General features: G+C 40.4%; 2 protein-coding genes across 10 annotated transcripts in view; one reads left to right on the top strand and one right to left on the bottom strand.

Moving 5' to 3' along the window:
• Positions 1-20,189, top strand: part of CENPP (centromere protein P) — a 240,311-nt gene that overhangs the window by 178,402 nt on the left and 41,720 nt on the right. The gene's annotated exons all lie outside the window — the stretch shown is intronic.
• ECM2 (extracellular matrix protein 2) overlaps positions 1-20,189 on the bottom strand; it is a 28,015-nt gene that overhangs the window by 2,913 nt on the left and 4,913 nt on the right. For 2 of the 3 annotated variants that reach the window (XM_069967185.1, XM_069967186.1), the window contains exons 2-9: positions 17,681-17,994; positions 13,084-13,272; positions 9,573-10,298; positions 8,846-8,961; positions 6,093-6,228; positions 5,384-5,541; positions 3,042-3,181; positions 393-719 (exon numbers count right to left, since the gene is read on the bottom strand). In XM_069967185.1, coding sequence (XP_069823286.1) covers positions 393-719; positions 3,042-3,181; positions 5,384-5,541; positions 6,093-6,228; positions 8,846-8,961; positions 9,573-10,298; positions 13,084-13,272; positions 17,681-17,966 — 2,078 coding nt within the window. In that variant the 5' untranslated portion in view covers positions 17,967-17,994. The remainder of the gene's footprint in view (positions 1-392; positions 720-3,041; positions 3,182-5,383; positions 5,542-6,092; positions 6,229-8,845; positions 8,962-9,572; positions 10,299-13,083; positions 13,273-17,680; positions 17,995-20,189) is intronic. The other variant, XM_069967188.1, reaches the window with a different exon arrangement.

Below are 20,189 nucleotides of genomic sequence, written 5' to 3'. Positions count from 1 at the left end.
TTTGATGGTGTGTTCAGTTGTTTAAATGAAATCTGCTGCGGATCCGCAGCGGATCCACAGCAGAAAATACGCTGCGGATCCGGTAAGTGTGAACGTACCCTAAAAAAGAATACAGGGGAAAAAAGTGCAAATATTTAAACTGAACTGTATTTAATTTAATTGGAAAAGTTGCACATACCATTGACACCCATTAATTATCCATTTACTGCTCAAAATGTGACAGTACAAACAGTCATAATTTTGTTGTATTTTGCGGTATTTTGCACACACAGCTTTTTGAGCCATAAAATTGCATCCCAAAAAAGTTATGTGTGAACAAAGCCCTATGATACATTTTCTGTTCTGTTAGAGGATATGCTGTAGTTATAACTGTGATATTGCTTTTTACTTACTTAATTTTATTGTTGTTCAGCCTTAGTATATGCAGGTCTTTCATATCTTCCATTCCAACTGGTACGCTTGTTAGCTCATTATAATCCAGAAATATTTCTCGTAATGAGTGATATGCCCCATGAAACGAAGTTGGGTCTATTCCATCATTGTCAAGCTTGTTGAAAGAAAGGTAGAGATATTCCAGCCCTGGATTCAAATGCGCAAACACATAACCTGGAATCCTTTCAATTTGGTTGCCTACTAGTACAAGGTGCAGTAAAGACTTGGGCAAGTATGACGGTACTTGGTAGAGCTTGTTATAGGATAGATCTATTGATTCCAGGTTCCTTTTAGAGAAAAAAAGGAATAAAAAAAAATTAAAACTTTCAGAATATGGGTTGTTTGAAAAAAATTTATGAACACATAATAAAATTTGTGTAATAAACCTGTGTTTGTGCTATATTAAAGGGGTTATCTGGTGTGTTTAAAATTGATGATCTATTCTCCAGATCTGTGGGTGGGCATCCATCTTCTGGCACCCCTACAACTAGCTTGAAGCTACATTACTTGCAGCTTCCTTGTATACACCATACTTTTAGTAACTGCGGCGCAAGGAACAATGCTATAGGTCCTTTCACCACTGTTACTATAATAATGGCATGTGCAAGAATGAATATTGGTAACATTGACGAGGTTATGGCATTCGCACAACCTCCATAGCCCCTTCATAGCTTATCAGCTAGGGTCCCTGGAGTCATAAGGCTGACAATCTAATATTAATGGCCAATCTAGAGGACCAATCCACCATACAGCAGGAAAATTCCAGAAATTCCTATTAACCTGTTATAGGACGATGTTTATACAATCCTTACAATATTGCTGTAAGCTATTGCTGGCAGAAATAGCTCCCTAAATAGTTTACAGACCGCCATAAATTTCTCTTAAACAAAGTTAGGGTTGACTGTTTTTTGTGCCCTGCAGCTAGTACTGTTGTGTGGATGTGGACCTTATTACATAGCCCGATATGAGGAGGAAGCAAGTGCTGCCCTGTCAGGTCAGCGCTTGCCTGCTCCTTGTTCCCCGCTCACTGTCAGCGTTATAACATGCACCAATAGCAAGCGAGTAAGATCGGGGAAGAAGCTGGAGGGTACAGGTAGTACATAGGAGATAGCTGTGGTCTGCTGCCGCTGCTCTTGTTGCAGTGAGCAGACCTTCTCTAGCAACATCGTTCTTTTTCAACATGTTGAAAGACAACGAGCAGCCGACATTGTGCATGTCGGCTGATTGTTGCCATTTAACATTACTTATGACACTAAGGGATTATCGGCCGTGGCTGCTGATAATTGGCCAAATACAGTCGATAATCGCTTAGTGTAATAGGGCCTTATGGCTGGCAGTGTTTATGGGGTTGTAACATCCACTATCAGGGGACATTGTGGGTGGAACTGATATTACAGAATAGTAGCATAGGGAATTCAAGTTCCCAGTAGCTTTTTACGTTATCCCATCAGTAGTCTACAGACAATACCCTGTAGCTGTGAACACATTGACAGACAGAAGGACACAAGTTGATTTAAATTTCCCATAGGTCTCGCTCAGTACTGTTTTCATAGAATTGTGTTAAAGGGAATTTTTATATCAGGTTTCATTTTCCTGTCAAAAGTAAGTTGACAGAATTCACAACCCCAACATCGGAAAGTGCACATTTATTTTCCAAAGTGCTGCCTCATCATTGAAAGGTACACCCTGAGGCAAAGTTCTTGCATCAACTCAAGAATTGTGCACCCTCGTTTGTCATCACCAGGTATCTGAAGACGTCTTTCCAAAACATAACAAAACAGCAGTGGCAACATCACCCCCGAAAGCATTATAAAGAAAGCTAGGTTTCCCATGGAGCTTGTCCGTTCTTGATTTTTCTTCACTGTTGGAGAGTGAAGTTTGCTACTTGCATTTCATCACTAGAAGCTATACCGTTTTCATACTGTGTTCGTCAGCAGTTTAGAGCTGGGGAAATGCCCCCTTTTTTTTTACATTCTGGAAGCACAGACAGATTCTATAAAAGGTACTCTGGGTCTCTTTGCTCCTCCTAGCTATCTAACATTGTCTGCAGTTGGAAATGTGAATTTCAGCTGACAGACTTTTATATGGGTTATGAAGAATTACAAAAACAGCTATTTTTCTAGAAAAAAAAGTGTCACTCCTGTCGCAGGTAGGGTTTGTAGTATTGTTGCTCAGTGCCATTCACTTAAATGAAACTGAGGTGCAATTTAAGTCAAGTCACAACCCATGAGCAGATGGGGTGCTGTTCTATAAAAATAACCTCTTGTTACTTTCATGCTGACTGGACCAGGAGTCATTGGGGTGGTCCTCAGCGGCTTCTCCCTGCCCCACCAACCTTAATTGATAGATGTCTCCATGTTTAGCAATATGCAGAGCTTTTTCAAGGAAGGATGAGCGGACGGAAGCTGCTAGGGGCCACCCCTATGACTCAGGACGCATGAAAGGCATAGGTTGCCTTATAAGAAAGTAGCAATGTTTTTCAAATGTTGTACAACCCTATTAACGGGTGAATTTAGATGTTAAGGAGATAAAACTAGCTATACCCGTACCATAACAATATATACAACCAGCTATATTTAAAATGCTACCCTGTTTTTCTTACCACTTACTTATGAAATATCCACGTTAAAGGAGGTATTCTTGTCTCCTCTAGTTGGTTATACCGTAGAACAACCGTATTGAGATTGACTGTATGGTTAAAGGTAGTTTCTGAAATCTCTTCTATCTGGTTGTTTTCAAGATGGAGTTCCTGAAATAATAAATAAATAATTTAGACACTCTGGAATCCTAACTGGATAGTAAAGAGATGGCATCCGTACTGCAGAGACAGATCTGAGTGTTATTAGCCTAGGAGTGGTGGTACTAGCTATGGGACTCTATGACACGTCCCAGGCCAATAGTATAGATGGAGAACAGTAGGCATCTCAGGGCAGAAACTTGAGGGACTCCAACATGGGGAAGGCAAGGTGAGGAGATGGTGTAGGAGACACTATATGCTTGCTTTGTAAATATCTTTTGTATTATGTGCATATAAGTGTGAATTCTAAATAAAAGAAATTTAAGAGCTCAACTGGGATATATGTGATTCCAGATGTTTTCAGTGTATCATTAACCAGGCTATGTATCAGATGTTTAGAATTTACTTTAGGGTGCGTTCACACCTACAGGATCTGCAGCAGATCTGCAGCAGATTTGATGCTGTGTTCAGTTATTTAAATGAAATCTGCTGCAGAAAATCAGCTGCAGATCCTGTAGGTGTGAAAGCACCATTAAGGAGTATTGCGGTTTCAGCAAATAATTTTTATTCATGGTATAATGAAAAGTTGTACAATTTTCCCAGTATACTGTATTTTTGAGGCTCTAATGATCCAAATGCAGGAGGCAGTAGACTCTTAAGTTTCTTGTTTTTTTAAGGTCCTGGCAGGACAGTGTTTTGCAGGCAGCTTGTGCTCATCTATAACTACATAATGTAACATTACATAATGTTTGCACAGTCCCTTTGCTTTAATCAGACATTGGCCATACTTCCCAAATTACACTACGAGATGTGCAGCCTATGGCAGATTATTTTTTGACATGTCAAAAGTGAGCCATCAGCCGACAAGCTAACAAATGCTCGTTCATCAGCTGATCACTGACCCTATTACATAGCGTCATATTTGCCTATTATACCCATTATGTTTGCAGCATTTGCAGGGCCCTTGCAAGCTGTCTCAATAGTTTCTGTATTGTGTATATAGTTCAAGTTTCAGAAAAGTGTTAATGCTGCATATAGAGAGATTGCTCTGAAATAGTTAACAGTTATTTGAGCGCTTTATTCCCAACGCCTTTGAATACATTGAAGTTGTTACAGTTTGTTGTTTGCTAGTATCTTATGATCAAATGGCACTTATGTAATATAGTAGATCTCATCTCCACTCCTTCTAGACCATGGGTCTCAAACTCACGGCCCTCCAGCTGTTGCAAAACTACAATTCCCATCATGCCTGGGACAGCCAAAGCAAGCTTTGGCTGTCCCAGGCATGATGGGAATTGTAGTTTTGCAACAGCTGGAGGGCCGCCAGTTTGAGACCCCTGTATTAGACAAAGGAGTGTTGCTGAGGTTCTGCACACAGTCCTCTGCTCCACGGTCCGGTAAGACCGTTAGGAGCACTGGGGCACCATTAGGAGCACTGCCCCCCACATCAGTGATGCAGCCTGCCCTATTGATTATCATTAGAAATGATGCAATTGCGGAAAAACAGTCCAATAGGTTTTTATAGCCCTATTCACGCGTACGTATTTTTACAGATCTGTGATTTGGTTGTGGTCCTTGCCAATAGAAATCTTTGGGATTGTCCAAGATTTGTAGACGTTGTGGAGGTAAACTATAGGGATCCATAATTTTTGCTTGTGTCATGATTTTAACTATTCCTGCTTATTCTCTTTTACGGATCCATAAAAAATACGGATGGCTTATGAATGCATTTTTGCCAATCATGGGCTAACGATTGCTGACATTATATACAGTTCACAAAAACTTGTGAATGTAGCCTTACTTAGTTATTGTGATCTGCATCAGAACATGAGACCTTTAATCCACAGAAAACTTTGGCTGTCCAGGCATGATGGGAATTGTAGTTTTCCAACAGCTGGAGGGCTATTTGACATCCCCTCTTCCAAAATTACCATTCTAAGTGAGTAATATGGGTGTCTAAACTTGTCATGTATCGTATTAGAAAAAAAAACTAGCATCTTTCCCACCTTCTACCACCAGGTAGTTTCCATTTCATTGCTTATTGGCTACATTATTTCTCTGTGTAACCAACTAATCACCAGACGATTTAGGATCTGGACTGGGGTAACGTTTCCCAATGTGTCTTGTGTGGACAACCCCATTAAAGATATCGATTTAGAATAAAGAGTTCCAGGGAAACAAGTGTGAATAAAAGGCCTTTTGGCTGCTGCTCACCTCAATAGATGCTGGGAGTCCTTCGGGTATCAGCCGAAATTTGTTTCTACCCATACGCAGATAAGACAAGTGCTGCAAAGGCTTGAAAGCTAAGGGACTGACGTTGGCTTCACTCAACAGATTGCCTTCCACTTCCAAGGTTACCAAGTCCTTCAGATCTAAAATGTAGGAATCACTGTTGTCAGTGCATTAGTATATTACACTTTTGAGCATTATAAGAACTAATTTCTACTAGTTACATAGTAAGGTTGACAAAAGACACATCAAATTCAACCAAGGGAGGGGATGGATGAAAGGAAGGGATATGCATGGATAAATTATATCTTACCATATATTTCCATATTTTTTTTCTAAAAGTTCTATATTTTGCCACAGCAAAACTCTGTTCTCTCTCTAAGGTATCTTATGTTTACCACTGGCATCTAGCAATGGAAATTATGCAGGACCCAGGACAGTGCTTTATGTGCATTTTTCTTTTTTGCTAAATAACCTGCTGTTTTGTATTGTCAAGAAAAATTATGAAGAATGCCAAAAATATTCATTGATTTGTGACTAAGACATGTAACTTGGCTTGCAATGTTTTGTATAATAATGGTCTCTGTATGATGATCCCACTTATCAATCCAGAAAAGACTCTAAATACAGATTTATTCTGATCCAGGCAGTTGTGAGGTGTTCTGTGATCATGGCGGATGGAACAGTAAATTACCTTTAAGACTGTCTTCTTCAAGACTACCAAGTTTATTTTCATTCATTTTCAGTTCCTCCAAAGTTGATGGTAATTCTAGCGGGATTTGGTCGAGAAGATTTCCATCTAAATACAGACGTCTCAGATTCTTCAGTGACTTTGAAGCAAAGCAGAAAAATAATCTGTGGCTGAGCATGACACTTGGATCCCGGTGTACAGTTACATGACTAGAGTACAAGCTAATGTATTTAGCATGACTGTTCTGCAGGAAATCCATGTGACAGCTCTGCGCTCTACAGCCAATATATTATTCCATGCAGCTTTGATTCAAGCTATAGATCATGAGAGTGTTTTATTTTGTTAAGGCTGGAAGACTACTGTGGCATCTAGGATGGAAGGAGTTTCTCTTCTCTTTACTAAAGCGGCTTCTAAATAATACATTTTCTTAAAGCAGGTCAGTGTAGGGTGTACCTACAAACACTACAGGTTAGACAGGTTGGAAGATTATCATTAGGCTCTTTTTACAACCATTTTTTCATACAGAAATGTTATGTCCAGTAAAAGAAATCGGCATCAAAGCAATGCAGCACATAAACTCAGCCTTAAAATCCGCAGGAAGGCCGGGGTGGGGGTGAAATAATAAACATGTAAAATCGCCCCTCCTTGTGCCTCCGTGGCGCCTCTCCAGGGTCCCGCTGCCAGGTGACATCTAGGACATCTACAGCTGGAACGCAGTTACATCACATACCTGGCTCTTCCAGCAGCAATGTCACAGCCTGACTGAGCCATTGACCGCTCTGCCAGTCAGTGACTGGGACGGTGTCCCGCCCCAGTCACTGATTGGGTGAATGAGCAATCACTCAATCAGGGTCGTGACAGAGCTGCAAGGACCCTTACTGTGGTGAATAGGCGCCTTGAGCGGCGCTACAAGGCTCGAGGAGGGGTGATTTTACATTTTTTTATTATTTTATTACATTATTTTATTACATTTATTACATTATTACATTATTATTTTTTATTATTTTATTACATTATTTTATTTTATTTTATTTTTTTACATTAGTTTATTATTTCACCCCCACCTTCCTGCTAATTTTTGTCTTAATGAGACCTCTCCTTTAAAGCGACTCTGTACCCACAATCTATCCCCCCAAACCACTTGTACCTTTGGATAGCTGCTTTTAATCCAAAATCTGTCCTGGGGTCCGTTTGGCAGGTGATGCAGTTATTGTCCTAAAAAACAACTTTTAAACTTGCAGCCCTGTGTCAAACTGCCGTGGCCTAGAGTATCTGTGCCCTAACCTTGCACCACCCCTCCATCCCTCCTGCCCTCTACATCGTTAGGAATGCCCCAGGCACGATTTTTCCTATTCCTCTGCAATGAACACTGCACAGTTGCCTTAACGATCCAGCCCATGTGCTGTGTTCACACAGCTGATGAATAGGAGAATAACTGCCTGGGGCATTCCTAATGATGAAGAGGGCGGGGAGGGGGGACAGAGAGGTTGTGCCAGCCTAATGCATAGTCACTCTAGGCCACGCCAGTTTGACACAGGGCTGCAAGTTTAAAAGTTGTTGTGAGGACATTAACTGCATCACCTGCCGAACGGACCCCAGGACAGATCTTGGATTAAAAGCAGCTATCCGAAGGTACAAGTGGTTTGGGGTGGGCAGATTGTGGGTACAGTGTCACTTCAAAATGAGTCTGTCAGCTCTTTATGATGCTCAAAGCTGCAGACATAGGTAGAAAGCAGATAAGAGAGATAAAACTAATGATACCTGTCTCTTAACCTTGGAAAGAAAATAGGATTTTATAACTTTGAAAGCAAACATTGGCTAAGTGTCATAGGGGTATTGCTGAGCAGCAGCATGAATGCCTCCTCCTTCCCTCTGCGACCCCTACCTGCTTGGTTTCTAGCACCAAGCCTTGTACATCAATCATGGATGGCAGGGAGGGTAGTAAATACATGCTTTAGCTCAGCACTGCCTTTTGACCCTTAAAAGCAAAACACGATTTTATAACTTTGGAAACATCCATCACCTTATAGACAGATATCATTTGTTAAATCTCACATCCTGGCGCACCCGCATCACAGCACAATATGAAGCGTGTGGCTGGAGCCGCTCGCTCCGCTGTGTGCACTGGCAGGGTTTTCTGCGGCCGCTATTCAATGAATAGCTGCTCCAGAAAACTGACATGTCAGTTTTCTACTGCGCCGGTAGGGGTCCCGGCCGGAGTGTATACTATGTGTATACACTCTGGCCGGGATTCCCTCAGAAAGCAGCACTACGTAAGTTCTGTGGGAATAACGGCCGTTGTAACAATGGTCATGATTCCCACGGAACTTAAGTTGTGTGAACATAGCCTAATAAGTTATTTCAGTGCATATTAGCGCTCGATTACACAGTACAATATACAGCCAGGAGCAGAGAAAGCAATGATTGACAGTTATCCCCACTTGTCTGTTGCACTGTGCCACGGCTACAGTGCTAATGACACATACAGCTTCCCTAAGTCTAAGGTCTTTTCTATTGCTAACATGCATTAAAGTAGACAGCAGCGCTAAGGATCTTTAACTGCGCTGAAACCAAGGCTTGAACAGATCTGCAGTTCCCGACACAACTAGTGGTGATTGCAGATGGGCTTTCATAAAATTATATTACGCAGCTATATAACTTTTTTAACTAAATGTAAAAATAAAATATTCCCCGGAATACCCCTTTAACACTTCAATACAATTTTTATTTTGTAACAATATCCCCAGGAGACATACCTTAAAGGCAAGTGGATCTATACCTGTAGACATAAGTTTGTTCTTGCTGAGATCAATCCTTTCTAGATTAGGCATTCCATTAAATGACTCCTTTGGAATGGAGGTAATAAAGTTTCCTGAAATGTAAGATAAATTTTTTGTTTTTGTTAATGTCCTTAATTTTTTTTTCTGTTTTACAATAATTCTTCTTAAAGCACTTATGGATTCTATGTTGAGCATTTATCAACACTGACCTATTCATAGGATATTCCCTTGTCTTTTATGTGTCTAGTTTACCTATAGACCCGCAGTATAAATGTGCGCAGATCTTGACCCCCGGCTATGCAGCTGCTACTTCTCCATTGCTGATTCGGTTTGATGGGTAATTATTAGGTTATCTTTGCATCAAAACTAATAAAGTTCCCAGAAGATTCTTTTTTTATTATAAATGTTTTGTTGATTTTATTAACTTCCTTTCCCACCAGTAGTATACAGTAACAAGAAGGTTTTGGGAGTCCAGTCATCTCTTTTATAGCAGTTAATACAAATAAAACAAGTTACCCTTTCATTACTTAGAGATCTGTCCCTGTCCCCTTTATGTTGTCCTAATAGAGGAAAAACAATCCATAGAGTCTACAACAACCCGTAACTAATATTAACTTTGTTACTCAGAAATATACATCTATAATTGTCATTATCCTCCACTATACAAGGGAACTCAGCTTGTAATTTTTTTTATAGTGCTTACCTAGAAGGTCCAAGCTCTTCACGTCCGGGTCAGATATAGGAGGTATACGTGTCATTTTAGCATTGGAGCAGCTAACTGTGATTTCTGATATGAAGCAGCCGGGAGGCAGTGGAGGATGGTGGACTTCGGTTGGCCTACGGGAACCTGGAATACGTCTTCGTGGCACTCTAAACACATCACCTCTTAGGTTATAGTCCTCATCATCATCATCATCATCTTCATCATGGTCACCATCTTCCTCTTCATCATCATCTTCTAAGCCCAGCTCTTCTCTATGTCTCTGTTTTCGTTCCATTGCTAACCGATTCACTTCCTCTTCTCTCCTATCTTCTTCTTCCTTTTTTCTCCTTTCTTCCTCTTTTTTCTTCCTTTCTTCCTCTTTTCTCTTCCTTTCTTGTTCTTCTTCTAATTTGCGTTTCTCTTCTGCCTCAATCCTTGATTCTTCTTCTTCATAGGCTTTTCTCTTTTCCTCCTCAATACGTTCTGCCTCCTCGTCAGATGGAGTTTTTCTCACTTTGTGTTTCAGGGGCCTTTTCTTCTTTTTTTTCTTTTGTATTCCTCCTTTTGGCTTTTCTTCTACAAGATTTTCTTCTTCCTTCCTAAATAGCTCATCCATTTCTTCTTGAGTGTAGGGTAATTTCATAAGAACTGTATTATTTGGTTCTATTGGTTCTGGAGAGTCACCAGACAGTTCAAGTACATTGTCCACTGAATTACTGGTTAGTGCTTATATATGATGGTGACCCATATAAAGAGAAAATGAGAGAATATAGTAATAAGAGATCAGAGGTTGGGTTAGTATATTAACATTATTCCCACAAACACAGTATTTTTCATTCTTGAAGCAACCTAAATTAAATTTTTGTTCATACATGAGATTCTTCCAGAGAGATCTAATAGAACATTTACTCAGACTTTTTACAAAACTATGCGCTTGCAATGTTTCCTGTGTATCACCACTTTGTTGCAATTTTGTTTATACTTTGTGTATATGCCACAATGTTTCGCTGTAATTCCGCATTCGTTCACGAATCGTTCAGTGTAATTCTAAGTTGTTCCTTCTTTTGCTGGAATCAGATGGAGTAAACGATCGTTTTCACGATCAAAGTAACGACTATCGTTCTGTGTAATATGGTGAATGATTTCTGGTTTAAAACAATGCACAGGACCAGCGTGTTGCAGGTGAATTTCAGGTTAACAATAAACAATCTTGTTTGGGGTCATTAATATCTAAAAATCGCTTCGTCTAATAGGACCCTTAGGGGGACATTTATTAAGTCTGGCGTTTTCTGCGCCGGACTTAAAAATGCCCCCGCAGCTCTGGCGCTACGGAGATTTATGTAGAGGCGGACTGCCGGTCCGCACAGCTGAAAACCTACGCCAGCTGAGGACTGGAGTAGGTTTTCGGCGTAACTTTAACAGGAAAAGATAATGAATCACGCGGACTACGAGTCCGCGCCCCCTCCACACCACCTCCCCCCCCGCGTACACGGCGGAAAGTTCCGTTTTGCTAATGTTTTATTCTCAAAATGGCCGTTTTGCGAATAAAATATTCGCAAAACGGCACTTTCCGCCGTAAATCAAAGATACGCCAAATGATACTTGTCCCCCTTAGTGTTCTTCCCTGCTACAGCCACAACTACTGTCTGAAATTTTGACGGCCCAAGCTTTTCTAAATTTAAGCAAAGGGCTACCAGTCATCCTGAGGCGTGCTTGTAGCAGGGAAGGTAAAAAACTTGGTATACTTACAAACCCACTGTGCTTATGGTTTGTGGGAAATAATGTCAATTGCATTTTATAATTATGTTACATGGTAGTTAATCATTTTAGCAACATACATTAAAACCAATTTGCTTCTTTGTTTCAGGAACCATAACTACTAGAGGGCTCAGTGAAGCCTTTTGCACTGGCTTTGCATGTATGTATGTGTAAGTTCTAGTATCATGCAAAAATGCTGTGCATGTGTTAACAGGTATCATAATAAGAAGATATTAAAAAGTATCAGACATCAGTTAAAGTGCTGATTATAGGATTTAATAAGGAGCACGGCCTAATACTACTGTGCAGTTTAAGGTCAAGCAAATTGTGTCACAGCTGAAATTAGTCTTTTAGTTGTTTCTCTGTTGTAATACAAGTGTTCAGTGTTTCTCCCTTATTTTTTTATATGTGTAAAAATTGTAGTTAGAGCTTTCTGACCTGCTCTTAATGTCCCTATAAGACTAGCGACATGGTATGTACTGTCGTAAGAAAATGAGAAGTAGTAATCTCCTCTATGATATGTAAAGAGGTTTTCCAGGCTAAAACTATTGATTGGTCGCTGATTGCCAGGGTGCTAACATACAGCACCCCCACCAAATACCTGTTGTACCCTGTTGTACATAGTGAATAGGGCTGGCAGCCCTGCACCATTCACTATATAGTAGTAACTGCAATGATCTGTCAACACCACTACTCTATTGCAGTCATTGCGTGCACGTAAAACTAAACTTCCATGTGTTGGCCATTGGCCGTACAATGTTGCTGATTAGACCAATCTATAAGTGGAAAGTGGGAAAAAAAGGATATACTATTACTGTACCTATTATTTGGACAAACTTTTGACATGTTATAGTGATGTGTCAGAAGTTTGTATCGGTGGGGTCCAGGTGCTGAGACCCCCTCTCTTCCAATTGTTAGAATTTCCAGAGTTTCCATAGACTTTCATAATAATTGCATAGACCAGTGTAGGGCAGAGATAAGATGGCACAGGGCCTTTATGTCCAGATGATAGTTACAGGGGCGTAACTGCCACCATAGCGACTGCTACAGGGCCCACCACATCAGGGGGCCCAGTAGCCCACTCCTGCAATATACTGGGCCCACTGAGCTATCATCATTTGCAGCACCTGATGGCCGAGCGAGCCTTCAGGGTACTGAATATATCCCCTTAACTGCAAGCGTTCCTGACAAGCACTTGCAGTTAAATGTTAAAGGTTATGACTACACTTGATGGATTTAGCGTCAGTCAGGGGAGGGGGCCCAATCAAAAGTTTGCTATGGAGCCCAGCCATTTTTAGTTACACCCCTGGATAGTTACACTGAGGCTCCTTACAATTAAAAGACTAATATTGAAAACTCTGGCTCTTATGTACACTTTCCACCTTTCCCTGCATGGCTAAGATGCCATAAATATAGATTGCAGCCATTCATCAGCTGTTTGCCTGAGATTTTAGGCAGACCATCTGAAAAGAAGCTGATATCGTTACCTAATCTGTATAATTTATTTCTAAACTTGTGACGTACACTATACAAATATGTTCTGGTCAGCTGGATTACACTGGCACCATAGCTTTCCTTTCTTGTACTCTACCTTACAAATGTTATAAAAATTTTAATAAAACACCACTAAGTTCTTTGGTATAGTGAGGTGTATCCTATTATGATGTTTCAATGTTAGATGTTAGACTTCAACCTTTATTATATAGTGCAAAAGAGGGTCACCTTCTGTGAGATAATGTGAATTATTCCATACCAGTCTGACTGCACACCGGACAGCATTCACCATTGGGGATCTCCGTCTTGGCACAAGTAAGGGGCGGACACACCGTTTCATCACAAATCGCATTCCCATTAGAACACATGCAGGTCACACAAGGCTTGGGAGACCACACTGCTTTATCATACATTGTAATGCCATTTACCATGCTGTGACCTTTCTTAGCTGCAAAAGAGAAAGGGAGAGAAAATAATCCAATGCTAAGGTTACCGAGACTTATAAACTTACTCATATATTTTATAAATACAGGATTAGTCATCGTGAAATCCTGTTGGCATGCATCTATACACATGGAGGGAGATTTATCAAAGTTTGTAAAATTTAGACTGGTGCAAACTGCCCACAGCAACCAATCACAGCTCAGCTTTCCTTTCAGCACTGCCTAAAGCTGAGCTGGGATTGGTTGCTGTGGGTAGTTTGCACCAGTCTAAATTTTACACCCTTTGATAAATCTCTCCCATGATGTTGATAGTTGTGGGCCAGTTGACTTTCCTGTCTTGTATATTACCAGCTGCTTAGGATCTTAGGATAGATGAGCTGTTTAAGGGACCCTCAGCCCTCATCTGACCATTACAGCCTCTTCAATGCTCACATCAGCTTCAAGCCGTTTCATGATTGCAAATCCTCTACGGTTCATTGCAGTGGTACATAGTATTGTAGCTTCGTTCTCTTCCTTTAAAGGGGTAGTGCGGTGTAAAGCATTATTTCACTAAATAACACACATTACAAAGTTATACAACTTTGTAATGTGTGTTATTTAAGTGAATGGCCCCCTTCCCCGTGTCCCGCCCCCCCCCCCAGTGCCCCCCCCCCCCGTCCCCCCCCCCCCCAACCGCAGACCAAAAGTGTCATGCTGTATACTTGGGACAATCACGTCATCTTCAGGAGGCCAGCCGTACTGCTCCAGCCCTCCCTCATACCGCCCCCCCCCTCCAGCGCTTCATCAGCTGCTAAGCTGCAATTAGCTAAGCATAGTTATACTCAGCCAATCACGGCTGAGGAGCTGATGACGTGCTGGAGGGGGGCCGACATGAGGGAGGGCTGGAGCGGTCCGGCCGGCCTCCTGAAGATGACGTGATCGTCCCAAGATGGCGGCCAGGGTCGACAGTGATACCGTAAGTATACAGCATCACACTTCCGGATCCGCGGTTTGGGGGGGGGGGGGAAACATGGGGAAGCGGGCCGTTCACTTAAATAACACACATTACATAGTTGTATAACTTTGTAATGTATGTTATTTAGTGAAATAATGCTTTACACCGCACTACCCCTTTAAATGATCTGACACTGATGCCCTAGCCTCAGGATAGACCATTGATAAATAGTACTGTATTAAGATTTACGATAACAAGCAAACATTTACACTGTTTAAAGCATTTAAACTGTAGTTGAATGGGATGGGATGGGATCAATTATAAGCCTTTGTTTTATTTGTTGCTAATAATATTTTTTATTATTTTATCCTTTTTGAGGTGAATGGCAGAAAAATTCCTAAATATATTTTAGGCCTATGACTCTAGATTGTATTTATAGCCTGTTTATGTGGTATTAATTAATTTTTATTTTATATTTATTTTTTAAACAATAAAAGCAAACCTAATATACAGTGTTGCCTATAAAGTCGTGTCATTTTAAAAGGGGTTCAGACTATATTTACAGTAATGCTTTTACTGGGTTGAGTCAGAATAAAACTGATAAGAACAACTAGAACTCTCTTTAGCCAGCTATACAATTTTCAATTGGCAGCTGACCCTAAGTAATTTAGGCAGTGGGTCATTTGGAGTATGTAAGGCAATTTTGTGGTCATTGAACCCCATATCTTGCAGTACTACTATCTAATTTATGAATTACCCTCATGAAAGCTATCAAAGTTACCAATGTCTTCTTGCTCATATTTGCCATTGTGTTTTTTTAACCACAGGACACACGTAATGTGATTTTATGGTCTCTCAACACTCTGTCAAAATTGCCATCCTGTAATTTGCTAGCAACAATTCTTTGAGATTTTGTTGAAGTCATCATTGTGCAATGAAATGTGTGCCTAATTGGGGTCTCTAAACTATTATGTGGCTTTCTGAGTTCAAGTTTGAATCCTTTTTATGAAAGGCCGGAAAGATTCCTAAACCTTTAAATGGCAAAGCAAAATAATAATATATCATAGTTGACCACTTTTCACATTTATCGGAATCATAAACTGACCAAAAGAGGGAAGCATGGAGGATTTAAAAGACTATTATTATCGTTACTACATCCATGAATCGTCTTTGATTTTTATCTTCAAAAAAATGCAATAGTCAGCAAGTGGTCATGCAATGGTCATGCTTAAAGGCTATGGACACCTTTTGACTTTTTTATTGTTTATTTGTTTCCTCAATGAAAAATTAAGCAACTTTAAAACTTTTCTACGTTCAGATTCTTCTCAAAGTAAGAATAGATAACTTATTTTCTTCATTCAGTGTTAGAGAAAGTAGAAAGCAGTAGAAGTTAGTGGATTGCACACCTGCTCAAAGTGTAAACAGATGGGAGAGAACTCTTGGAGGACAGCTCACACAGGCACAGAGTGGAAAGCACGCTTAAGTCTGTTTGCAGGAGAAAATCCATTGGGCTGTGTAAAAGTATACAAAGAAATCATACTTGCACAGCAAACTATAGAGGGTCTTGAAGAGAAACGAAGCAAAATGTTGTGATAAAGACAATATGAGCATGTTTTTTTTTTTGCAAAACAAGAATTAAAAAGATATCCATAGCCATTGCATTGTGTGTATGTTATTAACTAAGATATGTTTATAAATTATTTTTGAATAAATATTTTGTATTGCTTCTCCTCTGCAACTTGCATGTATTAGGGTATGTCCACACTTAGTAAATCAGGCGGAATACCGTTGCGCACCTCCGCTGCCATTGTTCTCCGCTCAAAGAATTGACATGTCAATCCTCTGAGCAGTGGCAACAGAGGCGTGCAAGCTCTCCCATAAACAGGCTATGGCACATTGAGGCAGACGGGATTGCCTCAGTGGAACTCTCCGCCACAGAATTCCGCCTTATTTTTTCAGTGTGAACATACCCTTACAGTGCAATAGAAGCTGCTCAGTGCTGTTTGGTGCTCAATCAGTCAAATAGACTGATGTCTCACCTCTGTGTCAGGCCTCTTCTGGCATCTAACTTAAAGCGTATTTACCATGAGGGTTCCTCATCCAATCAGAATGCAGTCCTTTATGCCGCCGGAAGTTCAGGTAACTTACAGCAGCATGGCCACGCCGAGTTGGTTCCATGCACAAGCTCTATTCTGATTCAATAGGGCTTATGCACAGAACCAAGCCAGCGTGATTAGTTACTCAAACTTCTGGAGTCAGGAGCAACTGCATGCTGATCGGGTGTGGAATCATCATTACAGGTACACTTGAAGTTAAATTTATTTGATTGTTAAAATGCCATCTTAAAGGGGTATTCTCATCTCAACTAACATAGTTAAACTTGTAGGGCTTCTCAAATTAAATATTTTTGCAGATACATTAATTAAGCAAACTTGTCTCCTCATCCTAATATAACACCTACGAAGCAGAGAGAGGGGCTGCATGCTGTCCTAACAGGGAGCCCCTTTGCTGAGGACTAAACAACATTGAGTAGTTTGCACTGATATTCAAGCTGGTAAATGGATTTGGCTAAATAATGTAAAATTAAAAGCTAAAAATAAATTTTATTTAATTACAGTGCACTAAAATGTCTGCAAATGTGTCCATAGTCTCCACTTCTTTTTGTAATTTATTGCTCCTGCAGTCAGTCATTTTAGCACTATATAACACATACACTGACAAATATCGGCCAAATACATGTGTAGATAAATATAACTAACTATACAATTAGGTATTTCAATGCATCAAAGCCGTAGCTAACTTCCAAATACAGAGATCATGTAGTTTGGAGCTGAGACACTGGCTGTAGGAGCAGCCCATTTCCCCACCCCAACTTTTTGCAGTCTGTTTTAGTTTCTCTGTTACTAGAGACAGATTGAGCATAACAATAGGCAGTGATCAGCAGAATTCAGTGAAAGGGTCTAACATAGACCCTGAGTGATTGAAACTTTAGACAATTTTAAGATCCTTAGAAAGAAAGGTAAATTGTTAGAATAACACAGCAGTTTTTATGTGAGCGATGAACATAAGTTGTGTGAAAAGTTATTGTGCATTAATACAAAGTTTTAACACAATACTAGGATGAACACTAGGGATGGTCCGAACTCTTCGAGGTTCGGGTTCGTATGAACCCGAACGCTCGGCATCAGATTCCCGCTGTCTGCCCGCTCCGTGGAGCGGGTGGATACAGCGGGAGGACCGCCTGGAAAACTGGGATACAGCCTATGGCTATATTCCAGTTTTCCAGGCGGTCCTCCCGCTGGATCCGCCCGCTGCACGGAGCAGGCAGACAGCGGGAATCATTACCGAGAGTTCGGGTTCATACGAACCCGAACCGAACTCTGTTCGGACCATCCCTAATGAACACAAATGGTAAAGATACTTTAGTGTAAACATTACTGTTACAATATCTAAATATTTTCACATACTTAATTACATACCTGGTAAAATATTATAGCTTGGGGCTTGCTCACTGACCCCTAGAACAGCATGTAGGATGTGCACCATAGTATCATCTCCATTGTACAAAGGGACAGTTGATGAAGGAACTGGGATTGGTGAAGGTTGGATCAGTTTTTGCCTTCTATTGGAATTTCTTAAAGGCACTCTCCTACGTCTGTGCTGAATTCTTCGTTTTTGATGCTTTGGAGTGGAGAGATCTTCTTGGGCCCATCCAATACACAGGGAAATCACTAGAGTTATACATACCAGTAAGTAAGGCCTCATCTTCCTTTTGCAAATCAGGGCCTATGTCCTAGGAATAAATATGCACAGGTTAAATCTTCCTTTTAAGATCTGAACATGTTTAGGTCTCTGTCCCTGTACATGGGTTGCAGTAAGTAGATAATGATGGTATCCGAGATGTTTACCACTATACATGTACATAGGGTGCTTTGTATTTCACATTGACACACTCCAGTTGGCTTATACGCTAATGTTATATAATGTGATAATAGTTTCTTTAGAAGTAAAAAAAAAATATGAAAGCAAACTATGTATGAACTTCTAGACAAATGGATGCACTAAAAGTGGCCTGTGGGCTGCATGCAGATCTCCATTACCTTATCTGTAGGCCATTGCATCAGGGCTTTATATAAAGGGTGCATGTATTCTGGATTAATAGAGTGTAAGGTCAGGCATAACTGGGATGTCAGCCAGAGGCCTTGGGAATCTAAACAGCTCTAGGATATTATGCTTCCCTAATCATAAATAAATGTTTTACAGTACAAGTTTGTTTATCGGTCATCCAGTATGCAAAAATTTCCGGTCTTATAATCTTCTTACGTTTACAATGAAGAGGCAAAAAAAAAAAAAAAAGCATAGTGTTACAAAGAAAAAATAGATAAAAATAAGTTTAAAAAAATATGTATTTACCCTATCCAATATGAATATATAGTCACACTAGCATAATGACTTTAGTTTATAACCACCATGGCAATTGTTATAGCAGCCATTGTGCTTTGATGGATCCAAATGGTCAGTGAAGTATCCCACTGACTTTAATGTGTGACTTTCCACTCTTTGGGGGACATTTATTAAGTCCGACGTTTTTTACGCCGGACTTAAAAAGGTCCCCGCATCTCCGGCGCTACGGGGACTTATGTAGAGTCGGACTGCCTCTACATAAATCCTGTGCGTTCCGGTGTGCACGGCCGAAAACCTACGCCAGCTGAGGACTGGAGTCCACACCCTCTGTTCCGCCCCCTTCACACCCCCTCCCCGCCCCCCGGCGTACCCTGCGGAAAGTGCAGATTTGCAAATATTTTATTCGTAAATCGGCCATTTGCGAATAAAATAATGCGCAAATCGGCACTTTCAGGGAAAAACCCCTGTACGCCCGTTGATACATGTCCCCCTTTGTCTTTCCAGGCATGATGGGAAAAACAGCTTAGGGGGCTGCCAGTTGTTCACCCCTGACTTATAGTATAGTCCATCCAGGTTCTGTTTAGGTCTCCACTCTTTAGCACTGCTTGCTGTACTATTTGTGCTGCTACTAATAGTAATAGTAGACTGACTGGTTCCCAACACTAATATGTTATGTAAACCAGACTTAGGCTGGTTTCACACGCTGTAACTGTGCGGCTGTATTTTTTATGCGGCTGTAAATGTGCGGGTGAAACTACGGCCGTGGGAAAAAATAGACATGCGGCTCAAAACATACGGTCATTTACTTGGAAATCTGGTTCAACTAAAAATAACAAATAAAATGTTAAGAAAGTGATGGAAACACCTCTGGATGCATCTGGGAAAGCAGGGAACACAGTTTACATGACTCGCTATTACCGGGGTTTGCGATCCTCTGCACTATAGCCGATGTCTCTCATGGTTAATATATTGAATTAATAAAACACATTTTCTGTCTAATAAAGTCCCTTTTATTGTTCAATAATTAAATGTAAACGATTCCATCATTTTGCAATTAAATATACTGTTAAAATAAATATATATATAAATAAATGTATATTTATATATATATTTATTTTTTGACAGTATATTTAATTGCACAATGATGGATTCGTTAGAATTAAATTATTGAACAAAGAAACTGTATTTATTTAAACGAAAATGTGTTTTATTCATTAAATATTAATTAGTACAGGAAGCACTATAAGCCGGTAATTCATATTCCCGGCAATAGAGCATTCTGTACTAATCATCACTTTACTTTAATGAAAACATCAAATGTTTCTTCTAATTATGTTATCACAATAGCATTATTAGAAGAAACATTTAGAATTATATGTGCGCTCAGCTGATTGGCTGATCGGCTCAGCGCACATATAATGAGCCGGTCCGCAGTACAGTGACTTCATTGTGCTGCGGACCAGCGAAGAGGACACATCGGGGTGAGTATAGAGCTCTCCCCACCCCCTCCCCGGCACTGCACCCCTCCCAGCAAGGAAGGGGGGTCACTTAACCCCTTCCTTGCTGGGATGGGTGCAGTCTGAC

The sequence above is a fragment of the Dendropsophus ebraccatus genome, chromosome 4 (assembly GCF_027789765.1).
Source record: "Dendropsophus ebraccatus isolate aDenEbr1 chromosome 4, aDenEbr1.pat, whole genome shotgun sequence".
Taxonomy (NCBI): Eukaryota; Metazoa; Chordata; class Amphibia; order Anura; family Hylidae; genus Dendropsophus; species Dendropsophus ebraccatus.
Note: the sequence above shows the minus strand (reverse complement) of the source record. Positions and strands in the feature narration are given on the sequence as shown.